The sequence below is a fragment of the Syngnathus acus genome, chromosome 3 (assembly GCF_901709675.1).
Source record: "Syngnathus acus chromosome 3, fSynAcu1.2, whole genome shotgun sequence".
In the NCBI taxonomy this organism is placed as follows: Eukaryota; Metazoa; Chordata; class Actinopteri; order Syngnathiformes; family Syngnathidae; genus Syngnathus; species Syngnathus acus.
Genome location: NC_051089.1, coordinates 5038849 through 5055710, shown reverse-complemented (window position 1 = coordinate 5055710; position 16862 = coordinate 5038849). Strand labels below are relative to the sequence as shown.

The 16862-nt window shown below is 41.4% G+C and overlaps 1 protein-coding gene and 1 long non-coding RNA gene across 2 annotated transcripts; one reads left to right on the top strand and one right to left on the bottom strand.

Annotated features, from left to right (window-relative positions):
- Nucleotides 1-7443: 7443 nt before the first annotated feature.
- Nucleotides 7444-10372, bottom strand: irx5a (iroquois homeobox 5a). Its single transcript, XM_037248050.1, has 3 exons — nt 9696-10372; nt 8819-9251; nt 7444-8433 (listed from the first exon to the last, which is right to left on the bottom strand). Exons 1-3 carry the CDS (start codon nt 9990-9992, stop codon nt 7748-7750), a joined length of 1416 nt encoding a protein of 471 aa, XP_037103945.1. The 5' UTR covers nt 9993-10372; the 3' UTR covers nt 7444-7747.
- Nucleotides 10373-10602: 230 nt separating this feature from the next.
- On the top strand, nt 10603-16148 carry LOC119120792. The gene is made up of 2 exons (XR_005097576.1): nt 10603-11867; nt 12434-16148. It is a non-coding gene; the product is annotated as an uncharacterized LOC119120792 (long non-coding RNA).
- Nucleotides 16149-16862: the final 714 nt, after the last annotated feature.

Here is a 16862-nt window from a genome sequence, read left to right as displayed (position 1 = left end):
CAAAGAAAAAGCGCATTAGTGTATATACTACAAGCGTTTGATGAGCGGCGAGGCAATAAATTCATTAATCATCATTATATGCCTCATCAAACCCTTTGCCAGCCTCTCCATGGGAGTTACACAAATTAGCCAGCGAGAAAGCAGTCACTTCAGAGGAGCCGGGTAAGTGCTTTTTGATTGCTTTTGTCGACAATGCTTTCCGTGACAAGCTCATAAATCACACCTTTCTGTACTTAAAAGTGCTTTTACCGTGAACCCCGATCACACACACAATCACACACAAATAACAAAAAGGAGGAGGTTTTTACTAGCGTCGAGTCTCTTTCACCAATTTATTGAGGATTCTTCCTCGCTGAAGCACAAAAGAGGCCCGAGCACAAAGCCCAGAGGGCAGAATGAACTGCTTTTACTGAGAATAAACTCATGTTTGACTTAAGTCATAGTCATTGGTGACCATTTGGAGAACAATTTAATTAATTGAGGCCTCTGCTGGAGTAAATGCCGGGCCTCACTTAATCACCGGGTGTGTTGCCACTTGCAATACTAGAAAAATAAATACGTAATGAAATAGTAAAAAGAATTTAAAAAGAATCATAAAAATTAATTCAAAAAGTAGTGCCAGTATTTTGTATATCATGAAGTTTACTATTACCACCATGTGTCACATTGCGATAACCAAAACAGCAGCACCTACCAAAGCTCTGGCACATTATCATTATTTGTATTGGTTGGCACGTTAACATCCCTAACGAAGACTGTAAATATGTGTTCTGTGATTTAACCCACCTCTCACCCAAAGATCCATTGCATCTTCATGAGGAGGAGTTGAGCCGGCAGGTGAGGCTTACCTACTGCAGCGATCGCATCCTTCCATCCAGATGGCCTTTCCATGCAAGACCAACAAATAAGCCATCAGACCAGAAACGTCTCTTTTTATTGAAAAAGGAGGTCAATAGATGATTCGGCCCGATCCGTCGTGAACCTCCATCCGGGCTTCTCCGTGTGTTGGACTCATCAGGGAAGGGTGGCAGGGCAGGATGTGGGGGGGCTTGCAAGTGAGGGGTGGTCTTTATCTGTTTAAAGGCACGCTCTGATGAGATTACCTATTGGCTGCAAAACACACTGTTAATCTGGGTGCGGCAAGCCAACACACTCCCACTGGCTTGGAGCCACTCTTTTTGAAGACGTTGGAGCCACCACTTCAATTTTCTTTTGGAATCATCTGGGGGACTTAATGAAAGGCATGTGCATTAATATATCTCATTTCAATTTGGCTGTGTTTTACAGTGGAATCACTACAATTAATTTTCTGTCCAATTTCTTTCAACATTTTCATTCCCATGGGACATATGACTTATAATAATCCTTGCCAGAGTCCAACTGTTGCCATCATGAAAGCTTTATTAACTATACAGGTGGCTTTTAGATAACATTACTACTGCTATGTAAGTGTAAAAATAATTTAACAATTATTTGGTTGTATATTCTCAGCTAACTGGTGAGTAAGTGCAAGAAAGTCATGCGCAAATAACATGAGGAAGAGGCACAGGCGAAATAAGAGACTGGGAAAAAATGAAATTTTTTATTGTTCATGTCAATTTTACTGAAATGCCATTAAACAAAAATAATTGATTCAGCAAAGCAGTTATTAGCTTCTGAATGTTCAAATGGTGTCATGGTCTGATTACATTTAGTTTTGTTTCATATTTTGTTTCATATGCCTTTTTTTGTCTTGCTCTTTAGGGCATCACTTTCCGCCTGTGCTCGTCAACCTGGTCCCTCGCGTTAACCAATCAGCATCCCTCCAACCATTTGTGTCTTGTACAGGTGTTTCTGGTTTTCTTGTCAGTCTGCTTGTATTTAGTTCTTGGGTTTCTTTCAGTTCTCTTTTGACTGTTGTCGCTGTCACGTTGGTTTGCTCCTGATGATTTGTTTGTTTGAGTTTAGGTTTCTCCAGATCTTTGTTAGTGCTTTTTGTTCAGAGTTTTCCCAAAGTATACCTGCTGGTGTTTTTGTTAATAAACACTCTTGAGTACCCCCTGCTACTCCTGGGTTGTTGATCCCACCATGCAATTTTAACAAACCTGTCACAAGATGGAGTCATACCATATCACCCAAGACAAAACCTAATTCAAGTCATTTCCTCGCATGATAACATTTGGTGCACAGTGTTGAGCAGAATGGGCACAAACATCCAATTGCCTTTTTGCCTCTTCCACTTCCTAATCCCTTCAAATTTTAGCCCTTGAATGCTTTCCCAAATTTTCATGGTGAAAGCCATCAAAGCTAACTAAAGCACAAAACCCTTCATTTGGTGTCTTAGAATTCTATTTTTCTACTACTATCAACCACCAGGAACAGGTTGTGATGCTTTTGATTGAGCAGCATGAGTGACATCTCACGACAGCACATTACCAAATTGCTATTGGGACACCATTACACTTATGGGGCCCCTTAATGCCTTCATGCATCCCTCTCTCCACTCATTGTGTGGGAGTGAAGGACTGGCCTGGACCCCACCACCACCACCACCACACCACCACCACCACCATTTTCTAACACAGGCATAGACTAACACACACACACACACACACACACACTGAGCAGAAAATAACTTTGAAAGAGGACAGTTTAAAAAAAAATGTGTTGCCCTGTTTATCTCCATCTTGGGAGCTAATCCAATTACACACGTGGCCATTTGCATCCATCAGGCTACAACCAACAGAGAAGGTCCACTTTAGTGTACAACATGGCTGAGGGAGAAGCATGCAGCAACGTCCCAGAAGAATTTTGTGTGTTATGGTACCGTAACACACAGTCGATGTGTGTTTGTGTGCGTGTCAGGCTTTATTACGGCGGTCATTAGGACTCATATCTGTGCGCTAATGTCGAGCAGATGTTGAGAAGAAAGGGATCATTTGAAAAGGGCAAATGTAAATAAACATCCCTCCCTCACCGGACCCCCTCTGAAGGGGGGCTGAAAGAAAACACTTAATCAATCTCCATCAGCGGCGTTAATATTGTCATCTTTAGGGGTCTCGTCTGAATGGCCTCGTTAATGATTTCCTCACAAATTATATTTATAATGACACTTTTTGTGCTGGGAATCAAATCAAGTCAGAAACCTTAATTTTCTAATCTATAAAAATCATATGCCATTTTTCAAAATGTGTATTCAAAAACTAAAAATAAAATAAGATATGTAGATATTTAAATAAATATTTTTGTAGTGCCTGCAATGCAAGTGCATTCACGAGATGGCTAAGAGGAGTGTCATTCATTCATTCATTCATTCATTCATTCATTCATTCATTCATTCATTCATTCATTCATTCTCCAGACTGCTCATGCCCTTTGACTTGTATTCCTTGGCCACCAGGAGGCAGTATAATGCAGCCATTCATAATAAACAAAGAAGAATTGTGAAAATAGTCATTTTTATTTAATAAAAAATATTGTGTTATATTGTCTGTCTGTGTGTTGCTGCACAATTCATGTTGCTAAAAGAATTGTAACCATGGCGACACTGATGCGAGTTTCATTTGGCCATCTGTTGGCATTTGTTTTATGTTACACTGTTGCAGCCTAATTTGAAATTGGAAGGATGGAAACAACAATGTAAAGAAATAAAAGGTTAACCGCTTGTGTGTATACTTGCGTGTTTTGGAATCGGCCTCTTCTTCCCATTGGTCCTCGTTCTCCTCCAGAGCAGGGCAGAGACCCTCGGCTTGGATGAGGGGACGATGCCGATATGGAGGCAGGGAAGCTAATAATCGTCATTGCTAAAAAGCAGCTACTATTACTCAGCACTGCAACTTAATCCGTCAGTTTTCACAACCTGAATCGGCCCTTTGGCCTCCTAAAGGACTTCATAGTTCATCACTCTCACTTAATGTTTTCCTCCCCCTTCTTCTCCTTCTTTCTCCTCATACAAATGTTTTATTTATGTAGGGGGAGGTCACTTAAAACATCTCGCTGCAGAAAATTACACGTGTAATCTCTCCCCAGAGGAACTCTCTCGGCTGAAATAAGAAAAACAGTCGGTGAAGCGAGTGAGCGGCCGCGAGAGAAAGCAGCGAAAAAATAAAAAAGTGCTAAATAACTCTTTCCCCTGCCGCCACCTTATCTGAGGTGCCTTTACAGTATGTCCGAGAGGCTTTTAGAACCCACACTTAACACGGCCGCACTTTACCTTGACATGTTTATTCTTTCTCCCCTAGTTTAAGTGTGGAGTTATTTTAAATTTTGGGGTGTGCAAAATCTGGCTCGGGGACCCAAATTGAACCTACATGAAATTAACTACATGGTAATCAACAAAATTTGAAGGCTATCAAAGAAGCTAGCGGAATAATGGCTGGCACATCACCCTCACAGTTCCATTTTTTTTCCGTTTGGAGTTTGCATGCTTGCATTTATTGAAGACTCAAAATTGTGTATTATTGTGCTTGAATGCGGATGTGTGCTCCTGACCAGTTTAATGTGCACCCAGCCTTTCGTCTCCAACTCACCTGTGACCCAGAATGAGGACAAGCGCTAACGGCGCAAAACACAACACGCTGCAATTCCATAATCCTTAATCCAACTTGTCCTTTTACGCAGCAGCTCTGATACAGTACATAGAAACGAAAATGTGACTGTTGAGATGTTGAAACTCAATTCAACTGAAGACTTTCCATTACAACATTATTGCATTCCCCATTTGGCAACACTTGAGTCAATGAGTAATCCGTCATGTCATTTCGCCTGCATTTCACCCCAGCGTGCATGCTTGCGTTTGCCTTTTGTCATAGTTACAAACACGGCCCATCAACAGGTTCCATGGTTGCTTTAAAAGGCAAGGAAGTACGTTTGGTGATTTTTAAATTGAGCCTAAATGGACGCAAATTAAGGCTGTGTGATTTAATCATGGAGGAAAAGGCAATGAAAGTGATAAAATAATAAAGCCCTAAAGGTTACGGGTTGGTGAAATTAGCGGGGTACACCCGTGACTGGTCAGCCATCAATCAGAGGGCACATACGAACAACCACTAACATTCACAACTATGGAAAAGGGAACGTTTTCAATGAACCTACTGTGTACATTTGTGGCACGTGGGAGAAAACACAACTAAGCACATGCAAACTGAAGGCCACAGGCAAGATTTGAACACTGAGAAGCAAGCAAACCGCCACAATTATAAATTATAATGAAGTAAAAAAAATAGTGTCACACTAATTTTCCAAGGTTACAATTTTCACTTGCCAATCATTTTGATGAGTGCTGTATATAAAGGGTTAATTTTACTCAAATAGTGAACCATTGTGAATTATTGGTGGCATTTAAAACATGTTAACACAGTTCATAGATGGTGTTATAGTAATATAGAACATTGTGTGCACTTCAAAGATAATAACACCAGCTAATAAGACTTAAGGCTATACGAGGGCAACATCTAACATTCCACTTCCTGGATCCTCCCCCCCTTTTTCATTATGAATGTCAATCCATATACTAACATTTCATCTTTTTTTTAACCTTCACTTTAATTTAGAGAGTGACTATATTGGCTTGATTTTTATTATATTCTACAGCTGGAGAATATATTTTAGGTGTAAAAAAAAGAATTCAAATTATTAATAAATGTACACTGCACTGAATCTGCACAAAACGAGAAAAGGGGAAATTTGCACTGACTAATTATAATCATGCATATTTTGCGCACACCTTCACGCCAACCAATTTGACATGTAAACGTCATGCTGTCTCCCTCCACCCCTCTCGTCATGTGATTTACACCTCACAGAGGGCGTGGAGATAACCCTCTGCGAAGCACAATTTGTCACAGAAAAAAAAAAAAAGCAGCAGTTTCGGCCCTCCAATAATAAAAACGGTAGGTAATCATAACCATAATAACGATGACGATAAATTAGAGCACATGCCACAGAGCAGTTGAAGCCCCTGGGAATAGACAGAAGAATACACACATAATTGCGCGTTGGTGAGTGTGTGTGCGCGCACGCGAGCCAATCTGTGACATGTTAAAAGCCTGGAGGGAATTTCAATCAAATATTTTTTTTTTAATAATGATGATCATAATACTGGTTGCGTCCTTTAAATATTTACAGACATAACGAATTTATTAACGGTTGCGTTCGCGCTCAAGGCCTTGCTGCTGAGGCTGTGCCTGCACAAAAACAAGAATTAAAATAGGTAAATAATTTCTTTAAATTTTCTTCTTAGAGTTGTCTTAATCCATGTAATAATCGTCAAGATTATTATGATCATAGGAGAACTTTTAGTCCCATGCATGGCATCGTGACCAAAATCTTATGAGAAATCAGATCAGTGAGCATCTACGATTATAACTTCAAGAGTTAAATGCGTTTTGCTTTTTCCTTGTCCTTTTTTTGGGGTGGGGGGTTGATCCGATAGCAGGAGCAGTGATTGTCTACAAATTTTTATAGAAAAAAATAACAAATAGTAGAAAATAAAAAGCAGTATTTTTAACAACAAATGTATATTTTAATTATTTTTTATGTTGTTTGGTATTTATTTGCTCAATCATATAGTCATTATTAAAATTATGGACATTCGAAATTATTGAAATTATCTTCGAGTTGTCATCATTCATAAATGATATTATAAGATATTATTGTCCCGACAACGTTATTGCAATAATAATATTTTTCTATTATTATTATTATTATAACATTACTGTGTGTAAGCCCAATGTCATAGCAAGCAGCACCAACAGAACCAGAACCAGAGGGACCTCCTGTTGTGAAATCAGGGGCAAGTGTGACACCTACCTGCAGGAGTTGGAAGAGTTTCCACGACACGCGTGACAAACAAGAACCCACCCACCTATTTTTTCCTTTCTCTGTGTGTGTGTGTGTGTGTGTGTGTGTGTGTGTGTGTGTGTGTGTGTGTGTGTGTGTGTGTGTGTGTGCGTGAGTGCGTGCGTGTGTGTGTCCAAACAGCCATTAAAAATAGCGAGTGTGTCCCTCGCCTTGCATTAATGGGGCCACTATTCACGGTTTCACTCTCTCTCTCTCTCTCTCTCTCTCTCTCTCTCTCTCTCTCTCTCTCTCTCTCTCTCTCTCTCTCTCTCTCTCTCTCTCTCTCTTAAAACAGCCTCCCTCTGCAATAGTAATGAGGTCTAAATTCGGCATAAAATCGAGCTCATTACCTTGGCCCGCCACCTGATTGCACCGCGTAAAACACGCGAGGTAATTGGCTTTAAACGGTTTATTATTTTGGAAACTTTTAATAAGAATAAATGTGATTCGTTTGATGTGATTAAAGGAATCTTGACCAAAGGGCAGTCGTTAAATGTTGTTTTTTATCTTTAAATTAGGTCTCTTTCAGGTACCCCCTCAAGTGCAATAGAATTTGACGCGCTTGTCAGGTGCACACCCCACCGCCCTTTTTTTTTTTATAGAAACACATTTGCACCCACAAAATAACTGCTGCACAAATATATTTATATAGTTTTTCCTCTCTCCATAATTTACTTCAAAGATAGCGTGTCGTCCATTTTTTTTTAAATACAAAAAAATGCTACATTAAATATACATGTTTAATACAAATAACTTCGGCTGCAGCCTTAAGACCGTTCTCGTTTACACTCGTTGAGAAACTAAACCGTTTTTCTTCAATGAATGGGAGCGAATATAATGTTCAGACGTAACTGGGGTTTTTTCTTTTGTTCTGTGTTTTTTTTGGGGGGGAAATAAATTAAAAAGAAGTCAATTTTTTTGGGAGCTGTTAAATGTTTGACATACCTTTCTTCAGTTCGTAAGGAGGGTCTTTACAAAGCTCTACCTGCGTTTGGCCTCTCACTCTGTGGCTCTCCCTCACCAAAGCCTCAGCCCTACTTAATACAGTCTGGTTTAATCCATTGAAGTGCGCCGTGGAGGAGGGAGTGCTGCTGGGGCCGGAGCCGTGGAGGTGTCCGAAAGTGGCCCCGTGGTAGTTCGTGTAGCCCGGATAGAAGGGCGACGCGTAATAAAGGGGTCGCGACAGAACGCCGGGGGAGGATCGGGAAGGGGAGCCTGACGCGGGCCCCATGACGACCGGGCAAGGCTGCTGCTCGCTCCGCTGCAGTTGCTGCGCGTCTCCGCTGCTTTTGCAGCGATCCGACGAGGTGGCGATTTCAGCAAGGGACCACAGTTTGGGTTTGGGGGCCGAAGGGGGCGAGTGTATGACGGAGGTGGGCGCGTGGTTTAGGTCCGACGAAGGAGCCCCCGCCGCGCGTGGGGACGAAGTGGTAGGCTTGCCGCCGCAGGCGGAAGAGGAAGAAGAATCCAACAACAAGTCAGTAGTCCGCTCCTGCGGGTCCTCCGGTTCTTTAGACTCGGAGTCGCTCAGGAGGGGGTCCGCGTCCTTGGGGTGCAGGGGGTCCTCCTTGAAGCGATCGCAGCCTACGTCCCCTGGGTGCAGTGCTTTGGCATCTGCGAGGGCATGACGCAAACAACCTTCAGATGCGTAATAAAAATCATTTAAATATTCAGTCTAAGCTATTTAAAAAACGACTAAACAAACGACAATAATCATAATTCTGCTTTTAATGAGGCCAATCCACCGTTATTATGCATTTGGAGATAAATGGCGTGCTAAACACTTTGCATGAGCAGCACTTTCATGCGCTGGCAAGTCAAACGAGGGCAGTTCAAGGTGATTATTATTTAAAGCGATTGTCCCATTATAAATAATACACTGCCATTAACCAGCAATCAATTTTGCACCCTGAGTAGAAACGACTGCGATGAAAAATTGATGGTTTTTTTTTTTTTTTCTCCCCCTCTCTCTCCCACTGCGTGCATGTGCACCACCAACCTGCTTCAGTATCCGAGGATTCTTGAGTCTTGTCTCCGCTGGGTTTGAAGTTGTTATTATTATTTGGGGTCACGTCGTCGTCATCGTTCTTCTCCAGGTCGATGTTCTCGTCCTCCTCCTCGTCCTCGCTGCGATTGCGCGGCGTCCACGTCATCTTGTTCTCCTTCTTGAGCCTCCTCCGGGCGTTGGCGAACCAGGTGGAGACCTGGGTCAGTGTCATCTTGGTGATGATGGCCAGCATGATCTTTTCACCCTTGGTCGGGTACGGGTTCTTGCGGTGCTCGTTGAGCCAGGCCTTGAGCGTGGCGGTGGCGTCACGCGTGGCGTTTTTGCGGTAGGCCGGGTCGCCGTACGGGTAAGAGCCCAGGGGCGCTGCGTACGGGTGGTACCCGATTGAGCCGGCCATACCCGTCGAATGGTCGTAGGGGGAACTCTGCATAGCACAATGCAGAAATATTCATGCACTCCCTTAATGCGCCATAACGCTGATTTGAATGACTTTAATATCCGTTTGATATGGTTTTATTTGTGTTTTTAAAAAATCAATATGCAAACTATGGTCTTCTCAAAAACTATATGACGTGTCAGCTTTTGGTTTTAAGCAGGCCAACATGCTGGGTGAACGCTCCAAAAAAAAAAAGGCAAAATAATAAAGAAAAACAATTTTCTTGTTCAAGAAAATTTTAGAATAAAAAAATGAACATAATGATGCTAATTAATGCATGCATTCCTTTCGCCCATTAAAAAGCACTAATCAACGCCCTCCCCCCAAAAATACACCACACGTTTAAATGACAACTTTTCTCTATGATGACTTCCTAATCGATCACTTCCAAATGAAACTTTTTTTTTTGACAGATAAAAATCGTGTACTCACCACGTACGAGGTAAAAGTGGCCGCCGCAGCCGCCGCCGCGTCTGCGCCGTACGTCAAGTGGTGCGAGTTGTAGCCGGGCGAAGCGCCGCTGAAGGCGGCTGCGGCTGCAGCGGCGGCGGCCGCCGCGGAGGAGGCGGTGGTGGATCCGGCGTAGGGTGCAAACGCAGAGCCTGACGACGAGCGGCCGATCTCATCCGTCCTGGGTCCCGAGATGACGCTGGTGCCGTAGGCTGCCGGGCACGAGTAGAGGGCCAGGGAGGCGGACGGCTGGTACAAGTAGCCCTGAGGGTAAGCCATAGCTTCGGCAAGTTTAACACTGTCTCCCCTCCACTTTTGAGCTTTTTTTCCTTGCTTGTTTCCCCCCCTCCTCAGCCTCTCATGGGCGCATAGAGACAGCCGTGTGTGGAGACCTGCTGCCTCCTTCTCCTGCTCCTCCCCCTGAAAAAAAATCTGCAGTTGTCTCTTTTTCTTTTTGGGTGAAAGTTCTTGCAGATCCTCTCTTCTGGTGTCCGCGTAGCTATTTTGCTTTCGGCCGTCAAGCAGACTTTTTAGGGGGGCTTCGCCTGCCCTGCATGGGAAAATCTAGTCGCGTATGCCAAGATGCTAAGTTGGAAATTGAGGAGCCTACTTCGCTGCACAGCACGCTCCTCCTCCCCGTGCTCCTCCGCCTCCCTCCTCTTGAGGGGTGTAGTCACTGCAAAGTGGAGTGAGCGCTCGCTCAAAGCGCCCCCCCCCCCCTCTCTCTCTCTCTCTCTCTCTCTCTCTCTCTCTCTCTCTCTCTCTCTCTCTCTCTCTCTCTCTCTCTCTCTCTCGCTCGCTCGCTCTCCAACATCTCTCGCGTTAACTAACATTATTTCATTTCTCACTTATATATATATATTTATTGGTCTTCACACGCTCCCTCCCCAAGTGGAACAATGCAACGGCTCATTTCTGATGGCGACATCACGCCAGTCTTGGCAACTTTTTTGTTTCCTCTTCCATTTCTATATTTTTTTCTGCACACTCCACTCGACTGCTTTCGAGAGAGAGTCACAACCAGGATTTATTTTTTAATGTACTTTAATATTTTTTTGATCCACTCTTTATCTGATTCGTTTTTGTACTTTCTGTGTGTTTTTGCGCGTAGAAAAACAGCTTGAGATTCTGCAACGATGCGTATTCAGGTGGATTTTTAAAAAATATATCTTGTTTTATTTGTGCGCGGTATCTTTGCCTGTGCTCAAGTGGAAGTACGCTTGTACTTGCGTGCGTCTTCGTGAGTGTGATCGTGTGGCAGTAATTACCAAAGTGTGTGTCAGGGTGTGTGAGAGCGGTGCGTCGCATTTAAACGGATTGCGCACATTCGTTAGGGTCCATTTATGCTTTAAAACAAAATAGCCCATTTTATTTTTTCTGCAATTTTATTTTCAATTGTTATATATCTGCCTGTTAGTTTGGAAATGCTATGCTACGTATTGTAAGATTTATTCTTATTTTATTTGTTAAATTGTCTTGATTATTGCACATGCATGATTCAGTTTTTCATTATCATTCCGTTTATTTTTAAATAATTTATTGTTTGTCAGATTGGCCACGCAACTAATTTGGCAAAGAGAAATAGTATATGCATCTTAATATACTTTATTAAAAAATCTTGTGCATTCATCAGATTTACTTGATTTAGCGCGTACGAATGGTGTAAAAAAAAAATAATTTCGGGGGGTGGACTGTATTATCTTTAATATAATATGATCATATATTATGATTCAAAGCAGTGTATTTTCTCCGCGTGTGTGGATTGCCTCTGCCGTCTAGTTCAAGTCCCCGTTAAGCCGAAAGGGATCGCTGTAGGCGCTGCTAAAGAGTGTGTGCGCGCGACTGGTGATCACGTGGTGAAAAAAAAATCTACAGCGCAAATAAAGGGGGGAAAGAGTGATGACGCAGGAACAGGGAGGAATGGAGGCAGCCTTTTCAAAAAGAAGGAAAAAGCGGAGAGAGGAGCAGGGTAGGGCTAAACAAAAGCGAGTGGAGCGCCTAATGATCAGATGACAGCGCGGCACAGCAGCATGATGCTGACACCAATACAAGACTCATCGGAATAGGACCTTTTATTTATTTAGTTTTATTGCATAAATGCTAATTGCATTAATCATACAGTGGGGAGTCATTGTGACAACTGCACACACACAGGTGAGTGTGTATTTTTGTTTTCTAAATTGATAGCTTATATGCTTGAGTAGTCTATATTTAATTCATTACTTTGTGCACCCTTGAAAACTTTTTTCTTGCATCAGAAGCCAATATGAATGTGATTTTTTTTAAGTGGTGCACAAAAAAATGCTTGAAGTATTCATGGGATTTTGTCCTAAACCGATTAGTTGACACCAATTTTTCTTTGATGTATTAGCTGAGGGCTTTTTGCCATTTGGAAGTCAATTGAAATTCAAAACAGTTCCCCTCAGCCCCCCCCCCCCTCTTAAATGCCCCTCCCTCAATCCAAAATAATGCTTTGGGGGATCTAAATTGATGTGACTTATTTTTGCCTTGAATACTCATTTGTATTATGTTTATCATTAATTATTTTGACCATTGAAATGCTAGAGGGAGGATTAATATTATTCAATGATTATATATATAAATATATCAAATCAGATCTATGAAGATGAATTTGACTCACACGTACTGTTTTGTGAATTACAATGAAAGAGTGCGCTTTTCTGATCTGCTTTTCCTTTCCTTTACTGACCTGGATGAAGATGTATGGCGTTCATCAGATGGCGCCGCCCACCCTCATGGGGCTGAATGGCAGACTGCTGGATGCACTAAGTGATGAAATGATGACCCCATTATGAGAAGCGGCTCCAAAATTAGGGGGTATCGGCCAAAGATTGCAGACCACCGCCATCCTCCTCCTCTTGCTCGCCCTGCTGCACACACGATGATTGATTCGCTTGAGATGGATCACAGGAAGCAGCTATTGATTTTTCTTCTCCCTGCCTATAGTGTTTTATGAAGAAAATACTTATTTACACTTGGGTGTTATCCTGACTTACTCAATATCCACTTTTTAGGGGGAGGATAAAGGATCTAATTGTCCTTGCTCGGTGACGTGACAAATGACCTGTAATATTATTTCGGTAGGGAGTCAATAGGTGGGCTGACTAAATGAATATTGATTGGTTATAATGAAGCCCAAGTGTGAATGGGAGCGCCTTCCCGGGCTGGGCCTTGCAGTCAGCATTCATATGTGATGATGCCAGACGTACACAACAGAGACAAAATACAGTCAAACAAGGGACGTTTTGCAAAATAATTATTTTGTAATTGTGAAAATAAAATAATCATATTGTACCCATCATAAAAGCTTTGCTAACTGTAAAATCAATATTTTACCATGTATATGATACGTGTAAAAATAAAGCTACACTAAAACCAAACCAAAATATGGTACCACATAGCAGCAGTACCCTAAAAAGATTTTTTTTTGTTTTATAATAAATTCAAAAGTAGGTTAATGGTATTGTTGCCAGCAAGTCAATCATCTGAATGGTGATTTTTCGCATTCTTAACTGTCATACAAATGAAAAAACAAGTTAACCATCGTTTAGCAAGACTAAAGTGCCAACTAAAATTATGTGATTCAGTCATGATGGAAATGTAGTTTCCACAAAATTGTCAGTAAGACATTTCTGAAGGTGAGCCAGCATTCTGCACTGTATATTTAACTTTCTTAACTTGCATACAAGTGTAAAAAAAAAGTTAAAGGCTGTGTTGTGAAACATAAAATGTGTTGATTATATGTGTGTGAATGTGTCCATGGATGTGAATGTGAATTGTTGTTCGAGATGCTAACAACCACCGCACTGCACACATTTGCACCAACTGGAATCGGAAAAAAGGAGAGTAACTGTATGTGAGGCATAATGAAATTTGACGAGGTTGGTGATAGATCACAGCCCAGGTAATGTAAACACATTAATCCCTCAGGGTTCACCCACTCTTCCTCTCTCTTTAGCCCTCCCCACCCCAGACCCCTGATCTCTACTCCATGCTCATCATCTTCCCTAAATGTGTTATTGGAGCACAAAACCAGAAGCAGCCTTAATCTGTCAACATGGCCTTTAATTGGACCACCGGAAGAAAAAAAAAAATGAAGAAAATCGGTGCCACTCCTAAGTGCACACATGCCATACGAAGGAAGTTCATCTGGCGAGAGCTCTCGAGGCATAATTAAAAGTAGCTTTTAATAGGCTTGTAATGCAGAGCTGACTTTAAGTAGAGGGCAGACATGTGAGGGGGCTTGTAAACGATATGCCACCGCCATCTGACATCACGCCACCCCCCACCACCACTACGGTCACCAAAAACAAGGCTGGGAAAAACCTTCACACATTCCATTTTTGTCATTTAAACAGGCCACTGACACCTTCAAGAGTATTTCTAATTTTGTTCTTTTGTCTGTTGTGTTCAAGGTAGAACTCTGACATCACCCCGCCACCATTTCTCCTATCTTGGATGTGGCGAGATGCCGTCACTGGGACCCAATTGAACGTTTTCAAATTAGATCTTCAAGTTGCATTTTACATTTAATTTAGCTGTCACAAATAAAAATGCATTTTTTAAATTTAATTTAATTTAGATACAGTAAAATGTTAAAAATCTCAAAACTATAATAGCGCTATACCTACAATATATGCAAAGGGAGTTTTATGGAACATGAGTTGCAGAATAGTTTGTTTAAATTCAGAATTGATTTTTATTATTTTAAACTGTGGTTTGCTGGGCTTGGAGGAGGTGTGGTGTCATGTTCTCTTTTGCATTCCACAGCAGCCGCATTGTTGTTGTTTATTTTGCTCAGGACACTCTTTGATACGGTGTCGTCTTACCATTTTGCTTGCTGCCAGCTGTGTTTCATAATGCCATTAGAAATTCAAATAGGCACGCTTTTCATTCTCCTGAGTCAGCAACTTTCATTAACTCCTTGTGGTGCTAAAACTATAATCCCTCAAAACTTTGAACAAAACAAAACAATTCACAAACAATGCCTTTTCACTGGAGTGTTATGCATGACTGTTGGCAAAATTGTCAACATGGCGCCCCATTTTAGTTTTAACAGTAATTGAGGCACAAAATATGATCCATAACACTTTAATATTAGTTTAAAGACATTTTATTTTGGAAAAAAACGGCACTTAACGTGTGTGTGTATGTGTGTCCATGTGATGAAGACTCTCCATCAACAAACCAGGCTGAACTTGGCACATCACCCACATACAAAGATGCATCACTTACCACACAGTTGCTTGACACCAATTACTTTCCTATTATCCAGGGCTTTGGCGCCATCTTGTGGATTCTTGGATTATTACAGAAAGGTTGGTAGGTTGGTAGGTAACAACCAATCATCACACCAAAACATACCGCCGAATGTTATTCTAAATTTTTAATTTATTAATCTTTCACCGCTTGATATTTTACCATCTTTGCCATAAACGTTCAATTCCGAGAGCTAATTGCGGGTGTAAGTGAATATTTAAAAGTCAAACATGTCGAAATAATGTCAGACGAATTTGGACAAGGCGCAGATGTTCCTCTCATGCGTTGCCAAGTCTTCCTCGAAAGAGTGAAGATTGGTTTTGTCCGACATCCAAAGCAGAAAATTCCTGACACCTGGTGCATATTTAGTTGGTGTTTTAAGATATTTCCCCTAACTTTTCATGTCTCTTTCCACTCAGCTGTGCCACTCAAAGATTTACAATCCCAAATACATTGGAACCTCAAAAGTGGTATTATTTGGAGTACCGTGGGGTTAGCTGGGTAAAGTAAATCAAAAGTCAATCAAAATTTGGAATTCATAACACGATTATCGTGTGAGACTTAGTCAGCTCACTGAGTATGTGAAGCAGGGGTGTCAATCTCATTTCGGTCACCACATTTAAGTTCCTTAGGTGGCTGTTGTGACAGTGAAACCATAAAGATGTGTAATCACATTATTGCAAATCCACAACAAATTGATTTGCTTGCACTATTTCGACAGATTAAAAGTGAAGACAATTTAGCAACAAATTTGAGCAATAGACTTATGCTTTAGTGGGCCACAAAAAATGATGTAATGGGCCAGATATGACCCCCGGGCCACGGGTTTAACACCTGTAAGCTGAATGATGTTTATTATTATTAATTTGCAATTCTGAAGGAGTTTAGTTGTCCTAATCATTAGCTTACCCCTCTCTTCATACACTTTTTCAAAGAGGTATGAATGCTTAAATGACATGACATTCAACCTTCGAATCAAACGCTTCTTGTAAGTCTCAGGACCGATTTTGATGGCCTACGTAATTATTGGCAGCTGTTTCAAAGGCAGCAAGCTCAAGAAAAACATGAAGATTTGTTTTGTTGTTGCTGTAATCAAGTGCATGCAATGTCGACGTGAATTTGGAACATCAAATAAACATCTGCTACACGGATAAACTAAAGGATTTATGCTCTTCTTCGCAATCATTTCATCTCATTCTGTTATCAACTTGAATTTATCACTGTGTGCCATTACATCGGACGTACAGTAATAGGGTACATACTAATAAAATAACTAGTATATAAATAAAATATAAATAAATATAAACACAATTAATTGATTAATTTTAGTATTTTTTAACAAAATAATACATACACTTAAATAACTTTGTTTATTAATAAATACATAAATGTATATATAAAGGCCTATAGATTAGTCATTCGACGATACTTCGCCTTTTTTGTTTGCTAATTGTATTTCCAAGTAAAAAGCTTGGTGGAACTTAAATATTGTGATAGCTCCTCCATAAAAACACATTGCATGTTTCAGGTCGAGTGAGCTCACACTATTTATGTTGACACATGCAACTCCTTCGCCGGTCTCCTGATGCAAATGCAATGGAGACGTTAGCAAAGCAAGGCAAGCGTGGCCCCATAAAGGCTGCGAGCTGCAAACAGTCGGCACAGACAACTATCACTAATCACTCCCAAAGCAGTGTGGCGTGTAATTACTCCGCCAAACGTTTTTGCCTTTTCACAGCTTAGCACCGGGAGCTCTGACCCCCCGCGCTTCCTCGTCTTTCCTCGCCACGCTACATGTGGAAGGGGAGGATGCCCCCCCCAACACCCCCAACCTCTTTTTCCATTTTTTTTTATTCTTCACCAAGGGAC

Bases quoted from the DNA above. Each gene is read 5' to 3' on its own strand.
- irx5a (XM_037248050.1), bottom strand. From the start codon at position 9,992: ATGGCTTACCCTCAGGGCTACTTGTACCAGCCGTCCGCCTCCCTGGCC. The intron at 9,252-9,695 runs GTGAGTACACGA...TGTGCTATGCAG, and splicing joins CCACTTTTACCTCGTACGTG to AGTTCCCCCTACGACCATTC. The intron at 8,434-8,818 runs GTTGGTGGTGCA...ATGCCCTCGCAG, and splicing joins ATCCTCGGATACTGAAGCAG to ATGCCAAAGCACTGCACCCA.